This window comes from Atractosteus spatula, chromosome 9 (assembly GCF_055471065.1).
Source record: "Atractosteus spatula isolate fAtrSpa1 chromosome 9, fAtrSpa1.hap1, whole genome shotgun sequence".
Classification (NCBI taxonomy): Eukaryota; Metazoa; Chordata; class Actinopteri; order Semionotiformes; family Lepisosteidae; genus Atractosteus; species Atractosteus spatula.
Genome location: NC_142714.1, coordinates 10,205,782 through 10,229,781, shown reverse-complemented (window position 1 = coordinate 10,229,781; position 24,000 = coordinate 10,205,782). Strand labels below are relative to the sequence as shown.

General features: G+C 46.6%; 2 protein-coding genes across 2 annotated transcripts; one reads left to right on the top strand and one right to left on the bottom strand.

Annotated features, from left to right (window-relative positions):
* Positions 1-371: 371 nt before the first annotated feature.
* Positions 372-15,679, bottom strand: exoc5 (exocyst complex component 5). The gene is made up of 18 exons (XM_088925091.1): positions 15,488-15,679; positions 14,147-14,241; positions 11,410-11,557; positions 10,824-11,018; positions 9,247-9,311; positions 8,857-8,885; positions 8,559-8,668; positions 8,086-8,130; positions 7,621-7,761; positions 6,854-6,936; positions 6,547-6,756; positions 5,900-6,047; positions 5,634-5,742; positions 4,658-4,778; positions 4,304-4,390; positions 3,991-4,099; positions 3,692-3,907; positions 372-2,851 (listed from the first exon to the last, which is right to left on the bottom strand). The coding sequence occupies exons 1-18, from the start codon at positions 15,512-15,514 to the stop codon at positions 2,663-2,665; spliced, it is 2,127 nt and encodes a 708-aa protein (XP_088781217.1). The 5' UTR covers positions 15,515-15,679; the 3' UTR covers positions 372-2,662.
* Positions 15,680-16,332: 653 nt separating this feature from the next.
* Positions 16,333-21,987, top strand: ap5m1 (adaptor related protein complex 5 subunit mu 1). The gene is made up of 8 exons (XM_088925754.1): positions 16,333-16,897; positions 17,359-18,016; positions 18,559-18,786; positions 19,592-19,731; positions 19,860-19,945; positions 20,100-20,212; positions 20,662-20,758; positions 21,254-21,987. Exons 1-8 carry the CDS (start codon positions 16,830-16,832, stop codon positions 21,334-21,336), a joined length of 1,473 nt encoding a protein of 490 aa, XP_088781880.1. The 5' UTR covers positions 16,333-16,829; the 3' UTR covers positions 21,337-21,987.
* The last annotated feature ends 2,013 nt before the right edge of the window (positions 21,988-24,000 follow it).

Sequence of the window (24,000 nt, the reverse complement as noted above, 5' to 3'; positions counted from 1 at the left end):
TTTCAAGAAACAGCAAGATAAGACCCCCGGATCAATCAGCTACTAGCAGGCAAAAGGCCGATGTGGTAAAAATGTCCTCCTCGTATTTGCAAACGTTAAGTTCTTATGAAATATGATCTGAGAATGAGAACATTCCTGAGGAGATGCGATCAACTTCAGCATTTTACAACTTTTCATCTTTCACATTTTTAGGGCCAGGACGTTCTTTTTTTTCCTCCCCATTTCTGAGCTCTGTATTCTTACGGTTCCAGACATGACTTAAAAATAGCATCCCAACAGCTGTAACTATTTCTAAACTCCAATCTAAAAGAAAAGAATAAGAATATGTTGTCAAAACTATCTAAGACGGAAAGAACTGGAACAGATTTTAACACAACATTAGATATTTTATTAGTAGTAATAAATGCAAACAGCTGTACAGAGGCAAAATCGTGGGGGGCAGAGGACAGGGCAGCTTTCAAGTGTCTTGTTGAAATAAAGCATGTACAAATTATAAACCATCACTCTCCACTCAGATTTCCACCCTCCTCTGTCAGCAAGGATTAACCTGGTGGTTAGAGAGACACAGGTCTAGTGTTTCAGTTATAACAAGGAGCTTGGCTGGTTTCTGCCTCTAGGCCTGTTGGGAAATATGTGCTGGACACTTGCAACACTGGAGTCAACCTTGAGAGCTCGCCAGTCTTCCGATTCCACAGAACCTGAAATAAACTGGTCTTTTTTTACGGTACTTACACTTCACTCTTCAGTAACTAAAGGTATTGATATCAGCGTACTGTACTACAAGTGAGTGAAGACTAATGCTGAAATGTGTACACTGCATCACCGTAGAGTTCTTTAACCTTGGTATGAATGTGTATCAATGTGTCGCAACAAGCAGTTTCTCCTACTTCTGAATGCAGGAAGAGAGAGAGTCCCCTGACATATAGGATTAACTATTCCAGGCATTTAAAGATGACTGCCATCAAAACTGGTGTCACATACAATTAGGGCACAGAACGCTGATCTTGCATCGAGAGCACCAAACTCATGTCACTCATGACTTACACCCTGACCTTTCAAGGTCAGAGGACAGAGCACTTGTCATGTGTCCATCTGTGCCTTTGGCCTAGGAATGGGAGGATACTATTGTGGTCACCAGCATCAGCTGCTGCACGTTTGTGCCCATTCTACAAAGGAGAAAAGGGTTATCCCCATCAGGGTGGGCTTACTGAATCAGCAAGCAGTACTTCAGATGCCTGTATGGCCCCAACCTATGCCATAAAACAGCCACAATGCACAATGGTTGATTTTGGCACTGTAACAAAAGAAACCGAGGAGTTTGACTAACTCAGACATTCCTGTACTGTACATTTAATACAACTATGGCATTTTTTAAAAAAGAACTGTTTGGAACAAAAGAAACTTTACACTGCTTACGTACAGACCAGAGGGTGCCAAGAATCACCCAGCTTCAACCAGTTTTTTAAAATAAAAATAAAAAGCACATAAAATCGAGTTAAAAAGGTGGTATTGCAGTCAACGCAGATCAAAATAAAAGTGCACAAATTCTCCAGACCCATGTCCTAGATGATCGCGTTCTCAGTGGAGTGGTTTGATCACTTTCAGCTATCATGGACTAGAGAGCGAGGGCTTAGAGGTGGGCTTTTCTGGCAGCGCCACATCCTTTCGCTCTGACCTGCGCCAAGAGAAGAGTGTCCCCAAATCTGTCTACACAGCCACCTGGAGGAGTGCAAAGACTGGCAGCCCTTCCTGAAAGTACTTATCTATGGCCTGTCACTTGACTAAAACTTCTGATGACTTTCTCAGTTCTGATGGCTTCCGCTCTTGTGTTCCAGCAATCTTTTCCACGTGATATACAGGCGCCTGCAGTTATACACAAGTGTAGGCCTTGGAATTGAATATGTCTAGATCCCACGGCCCACCCAGAATAGCCTTCCAGGTGGCACTGTCAAAGGAAAGGCCCATGTGCTCACATGGAATCACGCCGCCGTAACACTGAGCTGCTGCAGTTTCAGCGGTTTGGCTTGGGAAGTTAACCTGAGATAAAGGAACAAAGGTTTTTTTTATGGATTTTACCAGACCCTGCCAACGAAAGTGACTCTTGTAGCACCGACTGGGTTAAAAAGTTGTTGTTGTTGTTGTTGTTGTTTTCACTAAGCAAGCAAGTGGCCTTCTTTTACATGAATGATAAAGTGGAAACAAGTTGCCTCTGGATAAACTGTGGTATTACTGGGTTTAGCGACAGTTCTGGTGTGCGTTAGCTAAAGAGCCTTCTCAGATGGGAAGAGTGATGACTTTGAACAAGTAAATGCATTACCCGACAGGAGTGTACACTAGATAGCTCTGGGGATACTGCTCTGTGTAGTGAGGTGGATTAGCTTTGATTGTACAGCTATGCACTGATGTAGGGCCTATTACCTGACAGAACACCATGAAAGTGCATTTGCTCATTAAGATGAACCAGCAGCAAGAAAACTCTAAGAACTAAAGGGCAGTCTTTATTTCTTGTCTGTTACTGGGAAGGACGCGGGGATTGGCTAACAGCAGGTCAACCGAGGGACCCTGCTGTTTGGTTCTCGTGTCTTGAAGGGTACAGTGATTCATTGGTAATGTCACTGGCTTGAGGGACCCCGTAGCCATACCAGTCTCAGTCTGGTGCCCGTTAGCTGAAGTGGCGGCCGAGCCTGGCCGAGCGGTAGTCCGCTCTCAGCTGGACAAAGGCGTGCAGCAGGTTACGATCCAGGTTAGTGAGCTGCTCTCCAGAGCACACCTGCTTTAGGTTATCGGGGGCCACCACCAGCAGGTTACAGAGGGCATGGAGTGTATCAAAGAGCTGTAGTACCAGTGGGACCTGCAGGGGGAAGCAGAGGAGCATCAATCTTTAGTAAGAATCGCCAGTGAGGCTCACAGCATAGTTTCAAACTCTATTGCAATACATTCCTCAAATTTAAATTCAATCTCAACGTGCTTTATACCAGAGAGGACCCATTTCATCCAACAAGGTGCAGCCCCCACCTGAGTCACGAGTGGCAGCTGCTATCTTCCAACAGAAACTGCTGATGTAAGGAGGAACTACAGTCCAGGGAGGCCAGACTATACAAATTCAGAATGGAATGCAGCCAAGAAACCAGGGTTAACACTCTTCTGGTAAGCATCATGGGATCTTTAATTGCCAAGTAATCAGGAACTTGGTTTAATGTCTGAGCTGAAGAACTGCATCTCCTGCAGCATTGTGTCCCCGGCGACCACACAGAAAAACTGAGCTATAGCTCAAGCTTTGATCTGAGGAGCAGAGTGCCACCAACTGGTTCACCAGCACCACTAGCAGCAGTACAGGACTGCAGCATTGTTAGCATACACACGCGTTGTGTTTGAGAAACCGTAAGATCAGTCTGCATTTCCTGAAGGTGCCCAGAGTCTGGGCCTCAACTGCCTTGCTGGGAAGCCTGTTGCAGATACTCTGTGTCACAAAATATTTCCTATTCTCTTTCCTAACTGAATTGCTCTTCATTTTCCAATGGTGACAAGTAGTTTACAAATCCTGACCCACGCATGAAAGCATAAAAAGGTCCCACAGGAACATATTTCAGACATCTCTTACTACTTTTACATTTATCCCCCTGTCCGGCATCCTATGCTACCCGTCCCTGTATTCCAAGCCCTCCCTCCCTCTCCTTGCCCCTGCGCTCACCCGGAAGTCCTTGGCACAGCGCCGGTACTCGGCCACATCGCGGATGGCCAGCATGCCCCCCATGGAGCTGTAGCTGAACTGCTGCAGGTGCTCGTGGATGAGCCGGTGAAAGCGCACCCCCAGCTCCGTGAGCACCGTGTCCACGTTCTTCCCGTCCATGGACTTCCGCACGCGCTCCACCTGCTTCCCCATGTACGTGCACACCTTGACGCAGGCCTGCGAGATACAGACACAGGGACCGTGTTCGTGTTTGCGTTCGGTCAGGCGGTGCAGGATACAGGGGCGCTGCAGGCACTCACGTTAGTGTACTGAATCATGACGTTATTCTCGTCCTCGGGACGGAAATCCGTCTTCTTTTGCTCTGTGGCCAGGATGTGCTTCATCTGGCCAATCATACAGTTCAGGGTCCTGAAAAGGCGAGCAGGGAAACGGGATGCGTTATGAGAAACACACAGCCAGCAGCTTCATTTCATTCAACACAAGACCGCAGACAGCGCCGTTGGTTCTCTTGGAGACGATGCACGATCCACAACGTCGTCAGCGATCGCATTATAACGCGCCAGGACACAAACGGTTTCAACAAAGTTTTACATAAGTGTGCTTATGACTGACCTGTCGATGCCGGTATCCAACTTCACCTCCATCTGTTCAATGACCTCCTTCTTCTTCTGCAGACACTCTGTCAGCTTCGGGGAAGAGCTGCGGAGACAGGGACAGAACCAGGCAGGGAGTTACAGCCAGCGTGCCACATTTAGAACAGTCCCGTCCCCCCACCGAGCTCACGTCAGTGTGGCTGTTGGTTCTCTGCCATTGTTTTGGTGGACGAGACAAGTGCCAGGTATGAAACAGCTTGGCCCTACAGTCAGTATAGCAGTGTGAGAGGTGGGGAGAGGCTGATGTCAGAGACGCGCGAAAGCAGTCACACGCAGGTTTGCGTGTCCCTTGTCGCTGGCAGGGGGGGCTCACCTGATCAGGGGCATAAGGTGGTCATTGAACTGTTTGTCAAAGAGGTGGAAGATGGTGTTGGCCTGCTGCACCACATCCAGGAAGTACAAGTTGGCATTTTTTGCATCGGGTGATGGGATTGCTGCCAGGAAATAAAAAAAGCACATCACACACTTTCCCCCTTCAGCACTTTAGCTCTTGGTGTAAAGTGACAGGGGTAATAAAACAGATCCTGCACCATCCTAAACTATGACCCTACAGAGAATCCAGTCTATCCAATTTGTCTCACTGGATAACCATAAATACACCTCTTTTGAGCGAACCAGGTGGCCCTATGATTGTGCACAAAATTAAAAATTGGTAAGGAGCAATCAATATTATTAATACTGAAATAGCTGTACTCCACTAGGACTCTAGAGCATGAGTGGTTATGACTTGTGACAACAGGAAAACATCCAAACACATAACATTTTTTTTCACAAAGCTACAAGGCTCTGCATTGCTTGAAACCTCAATACCAGTCTGAGTTGCTATCATCCTACTCCCCACCTTGCAACCTTCACTCTTCTAATTCTGGTCTCCTATCTGTCCCCCAAGCCCGTCTTCACTCTATGGGTGACAGGGTCTTCTCCTGTTATGCCCCAAACCTGTGGGACTCTCTCCCAAAGGATATCAGAAAGTCACCTTCTCTAAACTCCTCCAACTCAAAACCTTCTTCTTTAGAAAAGCCTTTAGTTAACTTGTCCTGTTCTTTACCCCTCTGCTCCTACTGTATTCAGTTCCCCCATTTACTGTCTCCTCCCAATGTGTATCCTCATTTATTAATTTCATTGTTGTCATTCTGTAAAGCGCTTTGAGAAGCCACCTTTAAAGGCGCTATATAAAAAAAAGTCTATTATTTATTACTATAACTGGCTCATCTGAGAAAAAGGTATTAAAAACCTAAAAAGATAACATAGATTGACGTAAGTGGTCCGGGTGCAGCGGCTGTGCCGACCTGACAGGCCGATCTCCAGGGCGTAGTCGATGTGATCCACACAGAGATGATCCACCAGCAGCAGGAAGATGGAGAAAGCATTCTTGGGGAGGTCAGAGGGGTCGGACAGCTGAGAGAGAAGGGGGGAGGTCTGCTGAGTCTCCAGGGCAGAAGCTGGTGTTTTCATAAGTAGACTGTATTCGGCACAGCTTAATTCTTCTCTGAACAGCGTGTACTAACCCCGAGGGTAAGAGTGTATTTGCCCCAGGGGGAGGGAGTGTACCTACCCTGTGGCAGCGCTCAAACGCATGCCGGGTCTCCTGCAGCAGGTTGACCACAACCTCTTGTGAAAGGAAGGTCTCCCCATGGGTGTCGATGCTGGGGCCAAGGGGCAGGTTGGTTCGCTGTCGGATCCGCTCTTTTAGGTCCTGGATACTGCAAACAGACACAGGGGGGCCCTCAATACTGCCGGCGCCAACACCTGAGATAACGGACTTTACGTATAAAGACATCTGAAAGGCCAACAAAACGAGAGAAGGCCGATCGGCCCATCTAACCTACTGGTAGTCAGTAGCCAACTGATCCAAGGATCTCACCCAGGGGCGTACAGTCACCCCCAAATGCAGCAGATGGAGTGAAAGAATGTTCTGGTGCACAGTGAGACACTGTTTGAGAGGCTGCACCTGCCCAGAGCCATCCTGTGTCTGTGGTGTCAGTGAGACAATGGGATTGGGAGGCAGCCAATTATGACAATGACAACCAGGTGATGGGGGGGGAGGGGGTGGGTTAAGGCTGAAAAATGCATGGATATTTCCCTGTTTTCCCACTTCCAAAGCCTGGCTGCTGAAAAGCCCTTAAGGGACCCAACAAGCAGTGATAAAAGCACGGAGATGGCAAAGTGAACTGGCAATGCCAGGGTCCCCCGCAATCTTACCCTCCGGTGCCCAGCGAGCGTTTCTGGTGGTTCTTGGACTCGTAGTATCTCTGCAGGATCATGGTGCTGCGGCTGCGCAGGTACTCGCGCTCCGTGTCGATGTAGCTCTCCAGGTAGGAGGAGAAGATGTTCTTGATGAGCTTGGACAGGAAGGTGTGCTTGTCAGAGCCCAGATTGAACTCGGTCAGCTTGCTGGCCAGAGCGGTCGTCCTGCAGGACACCACGGGCAGCAGTGAGCACCACAGCAGGAGTGACTTTTTACCTTCAAAAGAAGCTGTCCAGCAGCCAGTGGCGAGACACCAGTTACCTGGTGTACAGGTCGTACAAGTTCTTCAGGTACTGCTCAGCGTCTGACTTGCGGCTCTCCTCTAGCTTGTCCCTGACGTGGCTCTGTAACAGTAGACCGTGACCTCAGTTAGACCATAACCATGACAGGCAGCTGCTCAGCCAAGGAAACAGTCTTCCTTGGGGCCAACACTTGTCCTTCTGGGCTACAGCACAAACCACGTCAAAATCAAGACATCAGACATACAGCGTGAGGCACGTAAACTCACGTGAAAGAACTCCCATTCTTTTCATTCAGCTGTATTTGGTATTACAAGAATGTGTGTCTATACTCATCAGTCAAACACAAGACATTGAAGACACAGCAGTAAATTAAAAACTACTGAAGAGAACCAGTTAGTGGTGTCTGAAATGCTGAAGTAAACTGTCTTATACATGAATACCAACATCAATACTACTGTATGTTTCATACTAGGGCCATGGACCTCCTTACCAGAGGTGCATATGAATTTTCCTTACATCTCATTCATTGTAATGTCCTGATGATAATCTTAGTCCAATCTGGGTTCATAACCCTATCACCTTCCAAAACCCTGCAATATAACTTAGTCCTTCAAACCCTATTTTTAACTTAATTTAACAGAAGAATTCTGTCCCACAATATTTCATAATGATATCTTTTTTGTTTCAGAATGCTCTGTTCCTTCCAAGAATCATGGGCGAATGGGTGACACTGCACAGTGAAGAGTGCTTCAGTCTTACGAGCCAATGATCAAGCGGAATGATTACCTGCAGCTTGTTCTCGAAGATGCTCTGGATGAGTTTGGCCATAACAGTCTCCGGGCTACAGAACACCTCTCCCACCTGTTTATTAACCCGCTGGCACAGTGACGCCGTATCCTCAAATACGTCATTCTGCTGGTATGCCGCCTACACACACACAAAGTTTCCAGTCACCCTCCGGACTAAACCGAACACAGCACACTGCTGACAGCACAGTTTGCAATTGTGCGATCCTGCACATGACCGCAAACCACAGTCTACAATGACCTCGGGCCTAAAAAACTGATGCTGCTATGCATGCAGCTGTCTTGCAGGTACACTGGTACAGCATTATAGAGACAGCACAAACAACTAGCTACACGGACAACAGACACTGAACATAGTAGAGCAAAAATGTACTGCGTTCCATAAAACTACTCAAGAATTTGACTTTGTGGGGAATCAAAGAAAGAAAAGTATGAGATGACCCACCTCTTGACACTGTTTGATATACACATCGACGCAGTGAGCGTAGCCCTGCAAAAACACAGACACAGGTCACCACTGCGCCACTCTCCTGCCTTCTGAGCATAATGTGCAAAGATTCAAGATCTGAATGGAAAGATAGGATTTTTCGTGAACAATGATATTGCCTCTCAATTTTAAAATCCAAAGCACTGGAAGCGCATTTAAAATAGAAAACATGAGGCATTTCTTAGCTCAGAGGGATGTGGGTGCATGGAAAAACCGACCTAGAAATGTTGTTCCTACCCTAGCGTCTTTCAAGAGTACTAACTACTAGATGGGGTATCTGGGCCAAAAAATCTCCTCTTGTTTGTAATCTTTCTTATGTCCTTATGGTCACAGAGTTTATGTCAGAAAGCCAAAATGCTCATAGTATGAAGGAGCCCTCTATAATAAAAAGGGATGGGGCTGGCAGGTCACAGAACATAAGGGACAGTCACCTTGAAGTGCAGCAGGACTGAGGCCACTTCCCTCATGCGGCCAATCTCTCCCCTGCGCTGGGCAGCTGTGAACTCCTGGATGAGCTGGCGCTCCAGGTCATGGTACTTACCTGCACAGAGAGACAGATCACACGTCAACACAGCACAGCACTGGAGGTTACAGACAATGCAAATTACAGAACAGGGAAGCTCTCATAGTCGGATTAGCTACAGACAAGACATGATGCCTTAAAAAGGCCTAGTTCCCCTTCCCGTGCTCCGAGAGGATCCAGAGGCATTTCAAAACGCAACCACTTACTTGCAATCTTTGCTTTCACGGCAGAAAACCTACCAAGACCAAAAGACAGGAGAAATTCTAATCACCATCTGATGAACAGAATAAAAAGCCTTTAGTCTTCCCTCTTCCCCAATTGTAATCATTTTATAGTTTTGAAATTGTACACACATGCAAAATGATGAATTTCTCTTCTTCTATCCTCAAAACGTAAAAAGCTTTAAGGCTAACCTTTTCCCCAGTTCAAATCATTTTATGGTCTTGAAATTGTACACAGATGCAAAACGTTGGATTTCTCTTCTTCTATCCCTGTGTCATTCTTACACATTTTGGAGGAACAGCTTTTTAATTCATGCTCTTTCTGCATCCTCTCTGAATCCTGTGATTTTGCTCTGTGGTAAAGAGCAAACTCACCTGTCAAAAGGCAACTCCTGGGCAATCAGGTGCAGTTTCTGAATGATATCAGCTGCTTCTTTAATCTAGAAAAAAACAGGAAAGTGGCCAGAAAATTGATACTCAAATAGAAGAAATAACAAGCACACCAAATCTTCTGAACACCTGCCTGCATCACAGAGCCATTCCTGCAGAGGAATTCAAAGACACAACCACATGGAAAAATCACCTATGAAAATCAGCAACAGCAAAGGCTGATTCACTTTGCCCTCCAAATACAGGAAATAAATACAGAGTGCATGCATTTATATTTGATATAGGAATGGACTGTTCTATATTGTGTGCATTGCAAAATTAGTGTAAATAATCATTGCTAATTTAATTAACCAGAACTAACTTTCAAGGAGTGGGGGAATGAATTCATACCCAAAATAAATGATGGGCCCACGATACACAATTCATTTCACTGTTCCCATAGAAGGCTGCTGAAGCTAACATCATTAATCACTCCCATGAGGTAGATGCAGCCTTTTCCTCTGTGAGGCTTTATAAGTATCTGTCCTCTAGCTAAGATTAGCTAAATCCCATGTAAGTGATGTAGCCGTCGCCCTGCAGTCAGGGTTTATAAGCACTTGTCTCCATGCTGGCAGGCCAGCCCTCCGTTTTATAGGGATTAGCAAAGCCTGTCCCTCCAGCTATTGACACACAGCTTCCCATTCTGCTCTAGGTACACTCACATATTCGCAGTCCTTTAGTTATTCATGTCCACCTTGAATATGATGTCCAGTTTCAGTCTTGGGACATTACGGAAAAGATGCTGCCAGTGTCTTACTGTCAGTACCATGTTCACATGTAGGTCTTACAAGACATATCCCTTCGACCCCACGTGTCTCAGTTTAATTTTTTTCCAAGGTTATACAGAGGACGGTGTTAAAAGTATGGGTAGATCTTGTTGAAAATGCAGATGGAAGGCTTTTAAATGCTTCTCTGTTCCAGCAGCTCATGACCAGCCACAGTCAGACAACTGCATAGCTTCCTTCACTGGAAAACAGTCTATGGGACAGTTAAACAGTATCACCAAGCCCATGGTGAGAAGGGTTAATGGGAATGGCTGGGTTTGCCATGACAAACTGTTGAGATACGTTTACTAGTAGTTCTGTAAGGTGGAGGAGAGAACAGCTAGTAGCTACATGTGCAGTACTTAATGGTTGGCAACTAGTTCTAATTGTAATGTGAAAGGTGAGCAACCTTAAATAACTTTATCAGTTGTGGTATAGGAAAGGGGTAAACAACCTTGTGACTTCCATTCCAGCCTTTGTTCAGACTAGTGGTTCTTCAGTACTCAACTCATCTTAAGCAGCAGAGCCACGTAAGTAATTCAAAACGTCTTTCTGCACGTGCACTGAATGGCAGATCCTGGACTCCCTGTCCTTGCAATAGCCCACTAACAGCTAACAGACCGTGTTTGTGCCTTTACAAGCAAACACAAAATCTGAGTACTGCGGTCATGTAAACAGGAAGTCTATCAGGAAGTGGATACTGGCCGGTCCAGTGGTAATTAGAGGGGAGATTCTCTCCGAGCAGCATGTTAGTGTGACCTTATCAGGGTTGTTGAAGACATCGCTGCGCAGCTCCCCGTCCAGGAACTCGTTGAAGTAGGTCATGAGGCGCTGGGCCTCCACAGCTCTCTGACGTGGCGTGTTCACCCCCTCCAGCTGGTCGCCTAAGTGGCAGACCTTCGTCGCCACATAGCTGATGTGCTCATCCAGCTCCTGGAAGTGCTGGAATGCCACCTGTACAGACAAACATACAGGCAGATGGTTTAAGGGGCACAGAACATCACCCTATCAAAAAGGACCAGATAAGCTGCCAGCGCACCTAGAGGTGGACCCCAAACAGACAAATACTTCTGAGAATAAAAGCGTATTCCACTACATTAAACGTGAGGAGAAGTAAACTGTACTCCTTTAAAAAGACTACTTGTCTTCCGCAGACAGCCCCATTGGATAACCTCTGCTGATTATGTTGGCAATGACAGTAAACAACCAGATATCACGCCTTAACCCAAAGCAGTCAAACCAAATAAAACAAATGATCTTCGCAGAACCGTCTGTCAGTCTTATACTGGCACATGCCATGAGGAGCAGTCACAGAGGGCAGAGACAGTGATGGCTGATAGCTGACCTGGTTGCTTCGCTGCAGGTCCTGCACCTTGCGGGCAAACTCTTTGGCTTCCCTGTGGCACTGCTGCTCCAGTTTCTCCACCCGCCTCTGGATTCGCTCATCCAGCTGCTTCAGCTCCTCAATGTGGTTCTGAAACTCCTCCAGCAGCCTGCAGAGGGGCAGCAAAGGAAACCGTCCCAGAATCGAACCAAGCAGCCAGGCAGCAATCAGCACACAGAATTGCCAAAAAGAGCCCAGAACGCAAAGGCTCGGCCCCCTAAGGACTAAGATGCAGTAGAACGAGCAAAACATACATTTGTTTGATGAGCGCACTATGGCTGCCATTGCATCATCCAGGTGGTGGATGGTAACCTGTAAAGTGCTTTGAGTGAAGTGCCCAGAAAAGTGCTAATTTAATGTCAGGAGTTAGATGTTTTTTGCCATTAGCTAATATTCCAAAGACAAAGTCAAGTTTATATGCATCTTCCTATTAGGTAGGTCGGTCCCTTTTCAGGCCATAAAGGCCCATGGGGGAATGGGGGACAAGGGCCATCATTTTTCTTGACCATCCGAGACTGGAGGTGGAGGTGATGTGGTCAGCATCACGCTCCGGCCGGCCTGTTACCCCCAGAAGGATTAACCCCCGGTACTCATTTGGAAAGCAGGCTGAGTCTACTGCCCCTCACCTGCCCCTACCTGGGATTGAATCCGGGACCTTCCGGTCAGGAGCTAGACGCCCTTGTCGTCTGAACTACCACAGCTCCTCCATCTTTTTATTACTGTGTTTAATTTAACATTGTCTTAAAAATAAGCTTTATTAAGACCTAAAATGAAACAAAAGCCTGAAGATTCTTCAAATCCCAAAGACCTTCCCACCCCTGGTCTAAAGATGGTTATTTGAAAATATCATTCTTTCTATATGCAAGAGTTCCAGAAAAAAAAAATTGAGAAACGAGATTTGAAAATATATGCTGCATTGATGTTTCTCAAACAATGAATGGATTTTGGATATTGACTGAATGTTTTGGGTATTGTTTTTATTAATTAGTCATTAACGAATAAGCCTCCGAGAAAAACTGCAATTTCAAGAATCATGAAGTTAGCCAACCACTGTGAATCTGCAGGAGATTCAGTTTGCATTAACTGATTAATTGGATTTGGAGATCCACAGAGCTGACACTCAAGCCTATCAACTGGCTTCCTAACACTGTAGATGGCTAAGAGCAGCATTTTAGCACATGGGCAGGTTTTGACAACCCAAAGCCAATCAATGAAAATGAACACAGTGAACCACTGTGACCTGATGCTCAGTTTTAATTAAAAAATATAGGACAGCTTGAACTATATATATATACATGCATGCATGTTGATTCATCATGATTAAGACTTGACAATCTTCTCATTCAGCACATTTTCACATTTTTGTTAGTGGACACTATCGCCATCTACTGTTTAAAGCAAAAAAAAGTTATGTTATTTGATGATTTGATTAATAAAAATCCAAATAATCAGAGTACTGTCAATCACCTTCTGCAGATGTTTTAATTTCTAACTTTAGAAGATGCTATAAGCCAAACACAGCCTGAAAATGACCTAATTGACCTAACTGCAGAATTGCCACACCTGCCAGACCCAAAACAGCTCCCAATTTTACTGGGGGGAGGAAACTCAATAGAGCTGGCAGTGCAGTATGGGATCTCCTGTCAAAGCCAGAGGAACAGACAGTAAGCCTGTTCCACAATAATGTTTTATTCAATGCATGTAAACCTTAAATTATAATTTCTTACTGTAAATACCTCTAAACATTTTTTTTTAATTGTACCTACTTTGGCAATACTGTAATTCATCAGTAAAGCCCCAGGAATTTAAATTTGGGAAACCACAAGACAACCCCCAGCATCGCCACACGTCTGTGACAGTCACCATGAGGTGGTGTGAGCAACACCTCAGGTATACTGCTCAGCAGTGAAGCCAAGTCCTCCTTAGCGACAAATCAGGGTTTTGTGTAGAGTGGCCTGATGGACATCAGTAAGTGTGACGCAGCTGTGCAAAATGAAATGCTAATTACTGGGTACAATTGATGGTGATGGTCTGGGCATGAGCATGTAGTTGCTCCACTGATGGAGTTTCTCAGAGATCACTTGCTGCCCTTCCTGTGAGCTCATCCCGATATGACAACATTCCAGCAGGACAGCAGGAAAGCCCCTGTTACGCGAATGAGAATGTGTAAAATTCAGCCAGCAATGCTGTGTTTGTCTTACTGGAGCCCCACTGAAAATGAGTGGGATGATCTGAGACGATGTGACATCTAGGTTTCAGAAGTCAGTGATGTACCAAGACCTGCCTGTTCCCACTCTATGAAAGCAAAAGGACAGAATCTGATGCAAAGCACAAGTCTCAGCTGTACTACTTTACTGCTTCCAACAGTGGCTGTGCACATGCTAACCTATGGCTTTCAGCGTGGAGACACTGCAGATGACAAGAGCTAATCGGCAAAATGACCGATGTCAAGTCCATCTACCAAAATACCTGTGGAAAAAGATTTGCTTTCCCGTGTGTGTTATTGCTGTTATAAGTAATGTGTTTCTTTTATGCTGTGTACAGATCTCTACAAGATCTACAAGACAGCTTTTTCAGCAACACCAAAACCCCCTGTAAGTTTCCCCAATTTGTTTTAGGGAAGCTGTATCCCGATCTACAAAAATATTCCCGCCGAGCTGAGGAAAAGCCCACAGATCAAGAAGAAGGCCAGCACTACCTTTTGGGATCAAAGGCCTCAGCCCCTCCTTTTGAGCCGCCCCCAGGGGTCCTCCAGGCGAGCCTTTCAATGTACTCATCCGCATCAAAGGGCTCCTGCAGGAAGAAAAGGAAGACAAAGTGTCAGGCTGGGAAAAGCCGGGGCTCAGGATCAGCACATTGCAATTCAAGACAAGGATGCTCCGCAGGAAGAAAATGTTTTTTCCCCCCCCATTGGGTGAACTTCATTGTTTAGGTATTGATTCAGAATTCATTTTAATTCTGTGTCGAGCCATATCGCAAAAATGTCCAATCCAAACTTACTTGTCTTGCAACTGGATTCCTGCATGGTAAATGTCAAACAGAAGAGAGCATGAAGGAACCCAATACCTCACATATTTCACACATCGGTTTCAACATCACCTGAAAATATCTCATTTAAAAAGGAAAATCAAGTGCCTTTTTACTAACAGCCTTAACAAGCTCCTTGCGTCTAGACTGCAGGGTGCCTTAAGAAACACCGAGGAGAGATTTTAGGAGAAACTACCAGTAACAACATAACCAAGGGATGAACTAAACCCCTCATACTTATTCCTTGTTCTTCTGTTCAATAACTGTGGCAAGAACAGCTGACAGCCTTTGTAACTCAAATGTACCATGCAAAACAATCTGTGGCTCATGAACTCCATTTCAGTGAAACGCCCAAGACACGGCATACACAAACTGCAGGAAGAGTGGGCGGCTTAAACATTAAGAATTGATATTTAACAAGCGTTAACTAATTCCTTGCTACGGTCTGCACCCGATCTGAGATCTGCCAGAAACAACACAGCCCATCACTGGACTCCACTACTGCAAATCACAAAAACTACACGGCTCTTCTCCGATTCCACTCCCTACTCGTCTTACTGCTGAAAGGGTCTTTTCTATTGAGAGAGCACTGCTGGCCTCCCTGGGTGTAAACGTCTGCCCCAGAATCATTGTCCTGTTATATCCCAAGAGACTTGGACCGGACTACCAGATTCATATCACTGCAAAAAAACGAGAGTTAAATAATAATTCCGCCAATATTTCTCTATGGATCTGCGAGTGTGTAGCAGGTTTAATTTAAAAAAGACCTGAATTCTAAAAATGTTATATTTGGGATATAAGCTTCTTTGACAGGCAACCAACCACACACTTCATTGAACAGGGTATTGATATTAAATCACGAAGACACGAAACACAAGCACGAACGCGTGTCCGGGATGAGATAAGCATATTAAACGTGTCGTTATTGTAGTCAATAGTAAAATCGTTATCACAATTAAACTGCAAGCTTTAACAAAGCACAATATTCTGCACAGCTACGCTGCAGCCCCACCTCAAACAGCTGAGCTGTCGTTGCCATGATATGAGTTTCAGCTCCAACCTGAAACTCTAGAAAGGGCGGCGTTGGCTGAACCGGACCGAACCGGGAAAGATAGCAGAATCCCAGGGTAGGCAGCCCCTCTGTTATCTTGTGCTTTCTTGTAGTCTGTTGTTCACCGTCTTCCACAGGCCCTATACTTCCTGTACACAGCTGCCATATCCGGGCCGGAAACAGAAACAATAAGCCCCACCCACACCAGGGGCGCGGCCTCGGAGCTAGGCGCGCTCACGACGGGGGAGCGCGTTTGTCCGTGGAGCTGGGCGTTGCGAAGCTGGAGCTGGGCGTTTTCCAGAGTGTGACTGCTCTGGAAAAGAACCCAATAACCTGTCAGAATTATCTGGAGATCGGAATTATTCAAAAATGAGGAATTACCGATTCATTTTAGGTTTCCATTATTTGTTAAGTCATTGAATGTATGGGGTGATTCCCTTCAGTTTTCTCAATTCGTTTTATTTCTCCAGGAAACAAGTCTGTGTACCGTTAAATAAAATATTTCGTTTTAAAGCATTTTTGTTTCATTGATGAGATCAGGTACACGTGTTCCGACCGTGTTTTTAAGGTATATGAACAGCTAAATGCAGCATATCAGATGGCATGCATTTAGCTGTAGAAACTGCTAGTTTATTGCATTATGATGGTTCTCTACAAATAGGAAGGAGACCCACCCACATGATCCGATAAGTAACGTTTATGCTGAGCACCCAACTTCCAGCCAAAAGTACAAACGCTGTTTGGCTTGCTTGAGCGCGTGCCCGACATAGGGGGGCGGAGCCTAGCGCTCACGAGTTGCAGCGCGCAGGCGTGTCAGCACGTGTTACCTTGAGCAGGAAGTAGTTGTGTTGTAAACGCAATAGGTTCGAGTTTTGATTTTTTTAATTTTGAACAGTAATGTGAAACAGCACTTTATTTTGTATACGTTTCCTTTAACAGCGGTCAGCACACACATAGACTGGGAGAGCTGTTCTCAGACATTTTTATTGTTAGTTGCAAGATTAGTTTGTGCACTTCTTTTTAGAAGAAAAATGTATCGAACAGTTACTGTAGGTGGGTCGATCATCGTCTTATTTTTTCACAGTAACGTGCGACCGATTCGTTGTTTTGATACACGTAGTTGTTAACTTTATTTAGACGGGTGTCAGTCGCATGGGAGCTGGAGTGACGAGTGAAGGCTGAAAATGAAATGGGAGGCATGTAGCTAATCTTGCGCACACTGGATTACTCGACTGGGTGTAAGAAGATCGAGTTAAAGTCAGCATTTGTACACATTTACAATAAAGGCACGGAAGGAGGTAAAATGAGTATTCGGGCTTTGTGGATCATCAGCCACTGCAAGGGAGAGCCTGGGACAGTACGGTTCTCAAAGTAAGTGACCCCGCTCACTGCTTTCATGACTGCACCTCAAAGCCATGAATATAGCTAAAAGACGTGTTTTTTTTTATTAATAACCATTAAAGAAGTCCTGCACAAGTGTCAGTTGTGATGTTTTTATACGGGCCATTAGTTTCACTGTCACATGACAAATGATTGAGAGTTTGTAAATGAGGTGGTTTTCCGCTGGGGCGACTTCAAAACGCGAACTGCACCAGACCTTTCAAGTTCTCATCCCTCCTGTTTCAGGGTAGTACATAGCGCTTTCCCCAGCAGAAATTCAGAATTGCCTGGTTTAGCTTTTAATACAGGTTTGGCGAGTTTACATTCCATCAGAAAAGTGCTAATAAACTGCCCAGCGTAAAGAAAAGTGCAGCTGCATACACAACTCTAACTGCGCTTTCCGTGTGCTGGCTGACCGCCCCTCTCTCAGTGTGTTGCCGTGTGTCTTACAGGCGGTACCCGACGGTCGAGAGACGTGCCCGGGAGATGGCCGGGGCGAAGTATGTGGCTGTCCCCGAGGACGCGGCTGTGCTGCACCCCCTGTTGACAGAGCTGGCACTGACGGACCCCGAAAAGCCCTTTGTGGCTGCTCGGGATGACTGCGCCCGCCCCCAGCGTTCCCCGGCCCTGGAGCTGCGTCTGGAGGGCCGGGAGGGCGGCGCTCTGTGGCCCCTGCTGGCCGTCACCCAGGGGGGGTTGATCTTGGCCTGCCTGCCCCTGGTGGATGCCCCCCCTGAGCCTCGGCCCCCGCTACCCAGCCTGGCCTCCGTGTCCCAGGCCCTCTCGCTGCTGGCGGGGCTGCAGGCTTTCCTGTGTGGGCCGGGGGGAAAGGCTGAAGGGGACCTCCTTGCCTCGCGTTTGGCCATCTTGCCCGCCGTGGTCCTGCAAGTCTGTCCCCTGGGGACCCCTCTGGATACCCCCCAGGCGGGTCTGCCACCAGCCCCCTCGCCGCCAGCCGCCGGGGCTCAGAAGCAGCCGGCCTGGAAGCCAGGCGGGCATCGCGGGCGAGCCACGGTCACCGTGGCGCTGAGCGAGCACGTGCGCTCCATGCAGTACGGTAGCCGCACCAAGCAGGACCTCTGGGACGTCTTCGGCACGGTCACCTGCAAGGTGAGCCCCGGGCTGCAGGGGTTAGGACTGGGAGAGGGGCGTCCTTCTCCGTTCCCACACTACGACCAAACCAAAAGAGCTCCACTGTGGCCTTACCTGCCTGCTTACAGCCTCTGATGCAAAGTAAGGCTTTAGTTCTTAACAACTGCTGCTCAGATATGTCCAAACAGGATTCTTATAATAATAACAACTTTATTTTATATAGCGCCTTTAAAGGTGGCTTCTCAAAGTGCTTTACAGAATGACAACAACAATAAAAAAATACACAAGATATGCACAATGAGAATACACAATGGGTTGAGACAGTAGATGGGGGAACTGAATACAGTAGGAGCAGAGGGGTAAAGAACAGAAGCAGTTAAGTAAAGGCTCTTCTACAGAAGAAGGTTTTTCCTTGATTCTTCATGATTATCAGCTTCTGGGTCTTCATAAATGCATTATGCCCATGATCATCTGCAGGCTTATGAAAGCTTTCTGTTCTGAGCAGCGCAGATGCTGCTGTCTCTAACACCAGAGTGTGCTCTCTCCCGCTGCTGTGTCAGTGTGAGCTGGAAGGGGTGCTGCCGAACGTGACCGTCACCCTCAGTTTGCCGCCGAACGGCTCCCCGCTGCAGGACGTGCTGGTCCACCCCTGCGTGACCTCCCTGGACTCCAGCGTCCTGACCGCCAGCAGCGTGGACGAGGGCGACGGCTCGGCCTTCTCCGGCCCCTACAAGTTCCCCTTCTCCCCGCCGCTGGAGCCTTTCTGCCTCTGCAGCTACACGTCGCAGGTAGGCCGGGAGGAGCGGGGCCACACGCAGGGGTACACGCTCACAGACTGGCCTCCCGGACGGATGAGGCCGGAAGCACAGATACCCTGCCTGAGCCTGACCTGCCTACAGACCGGCCCGGGCAGAGGGAGAGCATGCAAGATCACAAACAGGGCTGCAAACCAGAGGAGGCCGTTCTGTTTGGTAGTTAGCAGCCAGTTGATCCAAGGACCTCATCCAGCCGTTCCTTGCAAAAAGCCAGGGTATCGGCTTCATCCACATGGCTGTTGACACACATTATATTTTGCAGCTGTTGGAGAAATTTTCCCGCTTCCCCTTAAAAGACTGTCAGGAGTCTGTCTCAGTGGGAGGGAGCGAAACACACAGAGATGCTTGGTGCATTTTGCTCAAAATAATTAAACTAGAACAGTCCTTAAATATTTTTCTGGGATCTTTCACGCTTCCCTGTGCTTCTCAGGTTGGCAGCATTCCAGAATCACCTACCTCTTCCTCTTCCTTATTTGCCAAAGATGGCTTCTTTTAACACAGTTGGTTGCTAAGTTTCATAGCACACCAGTCACTACGTAACACAGTATAGGATTGTGTAGGACCTCTTGTCTCCAGCATTCTTCCCATACAGTTCCCACCAGCTCTGAATGTCCGCCTTACAAAGTAGTTTAGATTCTACAGACAAAAATATGAACACTTCACAGAGACCTCTCAACACGGCCTTTGTATGGTAGAGGAAATAATTCAAAGCCAGTGCACCCTCAGGCAGCTGGTCCTCATCTCCCTGTGACCTCTTCCTTTTGCTGCCTGTGCTTAGGTGCCTGTGCCTCCCATCCTGGGGTCCTATCAGCTAAAGGAGGAGGAGAACCAGTTGAAGGTGACTGTCAGCCTGAAGCTGCACGAAAGTGTGAAGAACAGCTTTGAGTACTGCGAGGCACACCTGCCCTTCTTCAACAGGTAATGTACACCGTCGCTGATGTACAATACACCGTTTCTGTTTTAAAGCCTGCTGATGCTTTCTGTCTGCTGTTGAGACAACTGGTCAGAAGTAACCTGGACAAACAGCCGGTGTGATTTCTCACCAGGGGTCAGCTGACCAACGTGGACGTGCGTGTGAGCTCAGGCCAGCTGGAGGTATCTCGGGAGAAGGGCCTTCTGGTTTGGGTGCTGGGTAGGTGCAGAGGGTGTCGTTTTTATTACTCTTCTATAGCTTTGTGTACACCGATTTCAGGGATGGCCTGAGGCGTCTTCCCATCTGCTTCCAGTGTTTCTTTAAGGATGTAAAAAAAAACAACGTTTGTTTCTTTCTTCCTCTCTCCCCTAAGGTCAGAAGTTCCCCAGGTCCTTAGAGGTCTCCCTGGGAGGCACTGTGAGTTTCTCTGGGCAGGCACAAGGGCCTGTTGAGCCTCTCTGCACAGGACTCACTGCGTACATCAAGGTGATTGTGCACACAGGGTTCTGGTTTAAAACAAGGCGCATTTTCCAGGTTGGGTGCTTGTACCTCATCTGGTGTAAAATATTGACTCATAATGATTGAGAATGGTATTAGCTTTTACTGGGAAAATCGTTACATGAAATATAAAGGATGAAGCAGGTGATTTGTGTTAAATTATCTTGATGTGGATGTGTGAATTTCATATCAAGATATATATTATTATACGTATAAAATATAGTGATTATTTTTATTCCCAGACATTAATTGATATTTCGCTCTTTAACCTGATCTGTGTGCAGACTTCCTTGTAATGGCGTTTTGGATTTCATTGTATATAGATGTGTGATACTGGCCTGTTACATTTTTTCAATTTGTCATTGAAAGTTCATGTTATTCTCAGCTATGCTGTCATTAGTGCTGTGTGACAGTGTCAGTGTGTGTCTGTTTTGCAGCTGTATTTCAGAGTCCCTGACCTGACTCTTTCTGGATGCTCGGTGGACCAGCACTCTGTGCAGGTGTACTCCTCCGCCAAGCCACGCATCAGCACCTGTGAGTGTTAATACATACATGGCATCGGCACACTTAACCAGTAAAAACATTTAGGTCTTCAAGTCACAAGATGTGTCATTGGTCAGATTAAATTGTAAGACTTGAATATACATATGCACACTGACAGCGCCTATTCCAATGCACTCACTATTGCTCAAAGGTTTCACACCTATAAACCATGTTTCTGTTCACCACACACAAGCATTGGTACATTCACTGTACTTGTGTTTGCTTTTTGCTGCTCTTTACTTATTTGCATGCAGAGGTTCAGTCTGCTGTTGGTTGGAAACATATCTCATAAAGGTACTTCATTGAAGCAGACATCATGCTACTCCGGCATGCACTTTGTTCTGTAGAAACTGGGCAGTGTCCCTCAGATTTAGAGCTTTGGAAATAGGCCCTGACCCCTAGTGGTGGGTTTTAGAAAATGTTCTTGGGTATTGTCTAATGCTGTTACCTACAGGAAGCTGACATCATCATTCCCTATTTCTGCAGCCCGAGAGCTTGTGTCCTCAGAGTATTACATCTGGAACTCTACTGGGGATGCCCCTGTTTCCTCTGGACTCATGATGCTGTAACTAGGTGTGGATGAGAGAGTGGAGCTCTGACACTGGAGTCTCTACAAGCTACGCTTCAGGCACTGTGCTGTTTGGCCTTCACAAGACACGGCCTTCAGTGGAGAAAGGAAACAGAACAACAAATTGAATCTTTTGCCTCAAAAAGAAAATAACATTGAAGATGACTTAATTATTCAGTCTGCAAATGTAATTTTTGTTCTGTCCCTTCAGTATGGCAGTGCTGAGACTTGTGCATGCTTGACTAATTTCAGGTTAACCCTGTGATTTTTCTGAGCCCTCGGACTCTGAACCACTGCCACCTGTTGAGGTTAAACAGCTGTATTCTCGGCTGAATGGTTCCTGACTTTCTCTGGGCTAAATGGGAAGGTGTTTCTATTAATTAGCCCTTAACCACTTTACAAGGAGCCAGGAGAAATACAGATTCTACCCGTGTGGACGTCTTTTGCTTGTGCACAACTGAGGAGCAATTTAGAGCTTTGAAACGCAGTTCAATGCTGAGTTGCAACCTGTAAACATTGGACTTACAAATGCAATATACAACTTTGTTGTTGTACTGCTTGGGGAATATCCAACTTTGTTTTGTTGTTGGACCGCTTGGTGGTTTTTCTTGCACTCTTCATTTGTGAAATAAATAGTTAACAAATAACCACAGACCTTGACATTCTTCATTTTGCATGAAATATTGAAGTTGGATGTGAAAGGTGACCATCAGTACTTGATAACTGTTTCCCATTAGCTCTGTGTCAATCTGGGGGTGCGCTCTCAGCGCGGCCATGACTCTTTAACCGGGGGGGGGGGGCGGGGGGTTGTCACTGCCCCTCCATCAGCTGGATAATTAAAAGCAAGGGCTCCGCCGGTCTGAGCGGTGACAGTCCGAGAGCTTTAACTGTGTGAATGGGGGCTCTCCAGGCAGCACCACAATGAGCGGCGCAGTGAACTGGCAGCTCCCTCCGTCTGCCTCGGCTCTCTGTCTGTCACCCGGCCGCCAGGCTGCCTCTTCAGACAGGGCTGCCCCCTGCTCAGAGAGGGGCACTCCGGCTTAAACTCTAGGGCTGTTGATTTTTCTCATGGATTTCTCCTTCCCTTGCTGGGCTCCTGAATAGCTAATTGCTGCGACAGATCTAACGAGGGTCTGAGTACTCGGGCCCTTAGAGAAAGCGGGGGTGTGGGCTCCAGTAAAATACCAAAGGGAGAGGGAGGCATTGTGCTGGGTCTTACAGCCCTCATCTTTTCTTGGTGCCGTGATTTAAAATCCTAAGTTGTAAGCTCTGTAGTTTACTGTCTAATAACTCTCTTTTAACAGTGGTATTAAATATATCTTTTAGAGGGCCATACTTATAGAGGATCCTTGTGTCTCCAACTCCAGGCTGCCCTGGTCAGCTGAGAGGGACAGGACTTGTCCTCCAGGTCTCTTGGTGTGGCTTTGTTGTCTGTGTTGTGTTGAGACGTCCACTATCCCCCCCCCCTTCTGTTCCAATCCCTCCTGCCAGTGAATGACCTCTGACCTTCTGCTTTTCTTTTTTTATTCATCTCTTTCCACTCTTGATTTCTATAGGTAAAATCAAGTAGGCATTCCAGTGTCATAAAATACTGGGTTTTCCTAATAACTAACCATAGCATTCATAATTGCATCTTCATCCCTGCTGTCTCCTTCTCTGTGACTTCTTTCTGTGCTTATCAGGCTCTGTGCCTCTCCCGGGGGTAACACCTCACTCTAGACCGGCAGCAGCAGGGACAGTCCTCTTTTCTCTCACAAGGCCTTCACATACCTCTGAAGTCTTCTGTAGCTGTAGTGAACAATTACCAATAGTCTCAAGCTCCAGAAAGTAATTTCAGTAGAGGAGCCAATGGAGCTGAAGGAATACGAACACAGGGCAGTGTGGCAGGAACATGGCATGGGTAAGGTAAAAGATGGAAGAGCCTGTGTTCAATCTCCACTGCAGTCAGTCTCCTGAGAGAATGCTTTTTTCTAGTCTCTCGCTAGCCTCCTTGGGCCGCACACTGATAGAGGCACCACATTCTCATGTGGATTTCGACCCAGGGGCTGACCCTGACTAATGTTCTGTCAATTGGAACCAATTGCTCACACAACCACTGCATGTATTTATGGGAGACCATGGGACAACAGCAACTGTAGGCTCTGAGCTTCTTTTATGGCTTAAGGAAGCCAGAAAGGCATAGCTTCTGAAGTCTGGCACAGGCTGGAAATCATTGTTATGACATGACACCCCAATACACAGGACTACCTGCAGGCAGGAAATGTGCTATGGCCAGTTAGTTGATGATTGGAATGCCTTCTTAGGCTTAAAGGTCTTGGTCTTTAAGGGCCTTTGGGTGACTCCTTTAAACACCATACCTACTAATACATTCCTTTTTATATACGTCTAGAGAAAAAAAAAATATATGAAAGGAAACTGTCATTTGCCATGTTGCATTGTTAGTTGGGTTCATCGTTATTCTGCAAGCACTCAACCACAATCCCACAGGTGTGTCGGGGGGATAACAAAGAGGTTTGAAAAGCAGCAAGCACAGCTTTAGTCTCTGTACAGAACCCAGCAGAGCGCACATATCTGCACAAGCAGGACACGCCATTACCAAGTCAGTCAATATTTAAGAGTCTGAAGCACTCAGTGCGTCCGCCCCTCTCTAGCACATTAGGAGTGG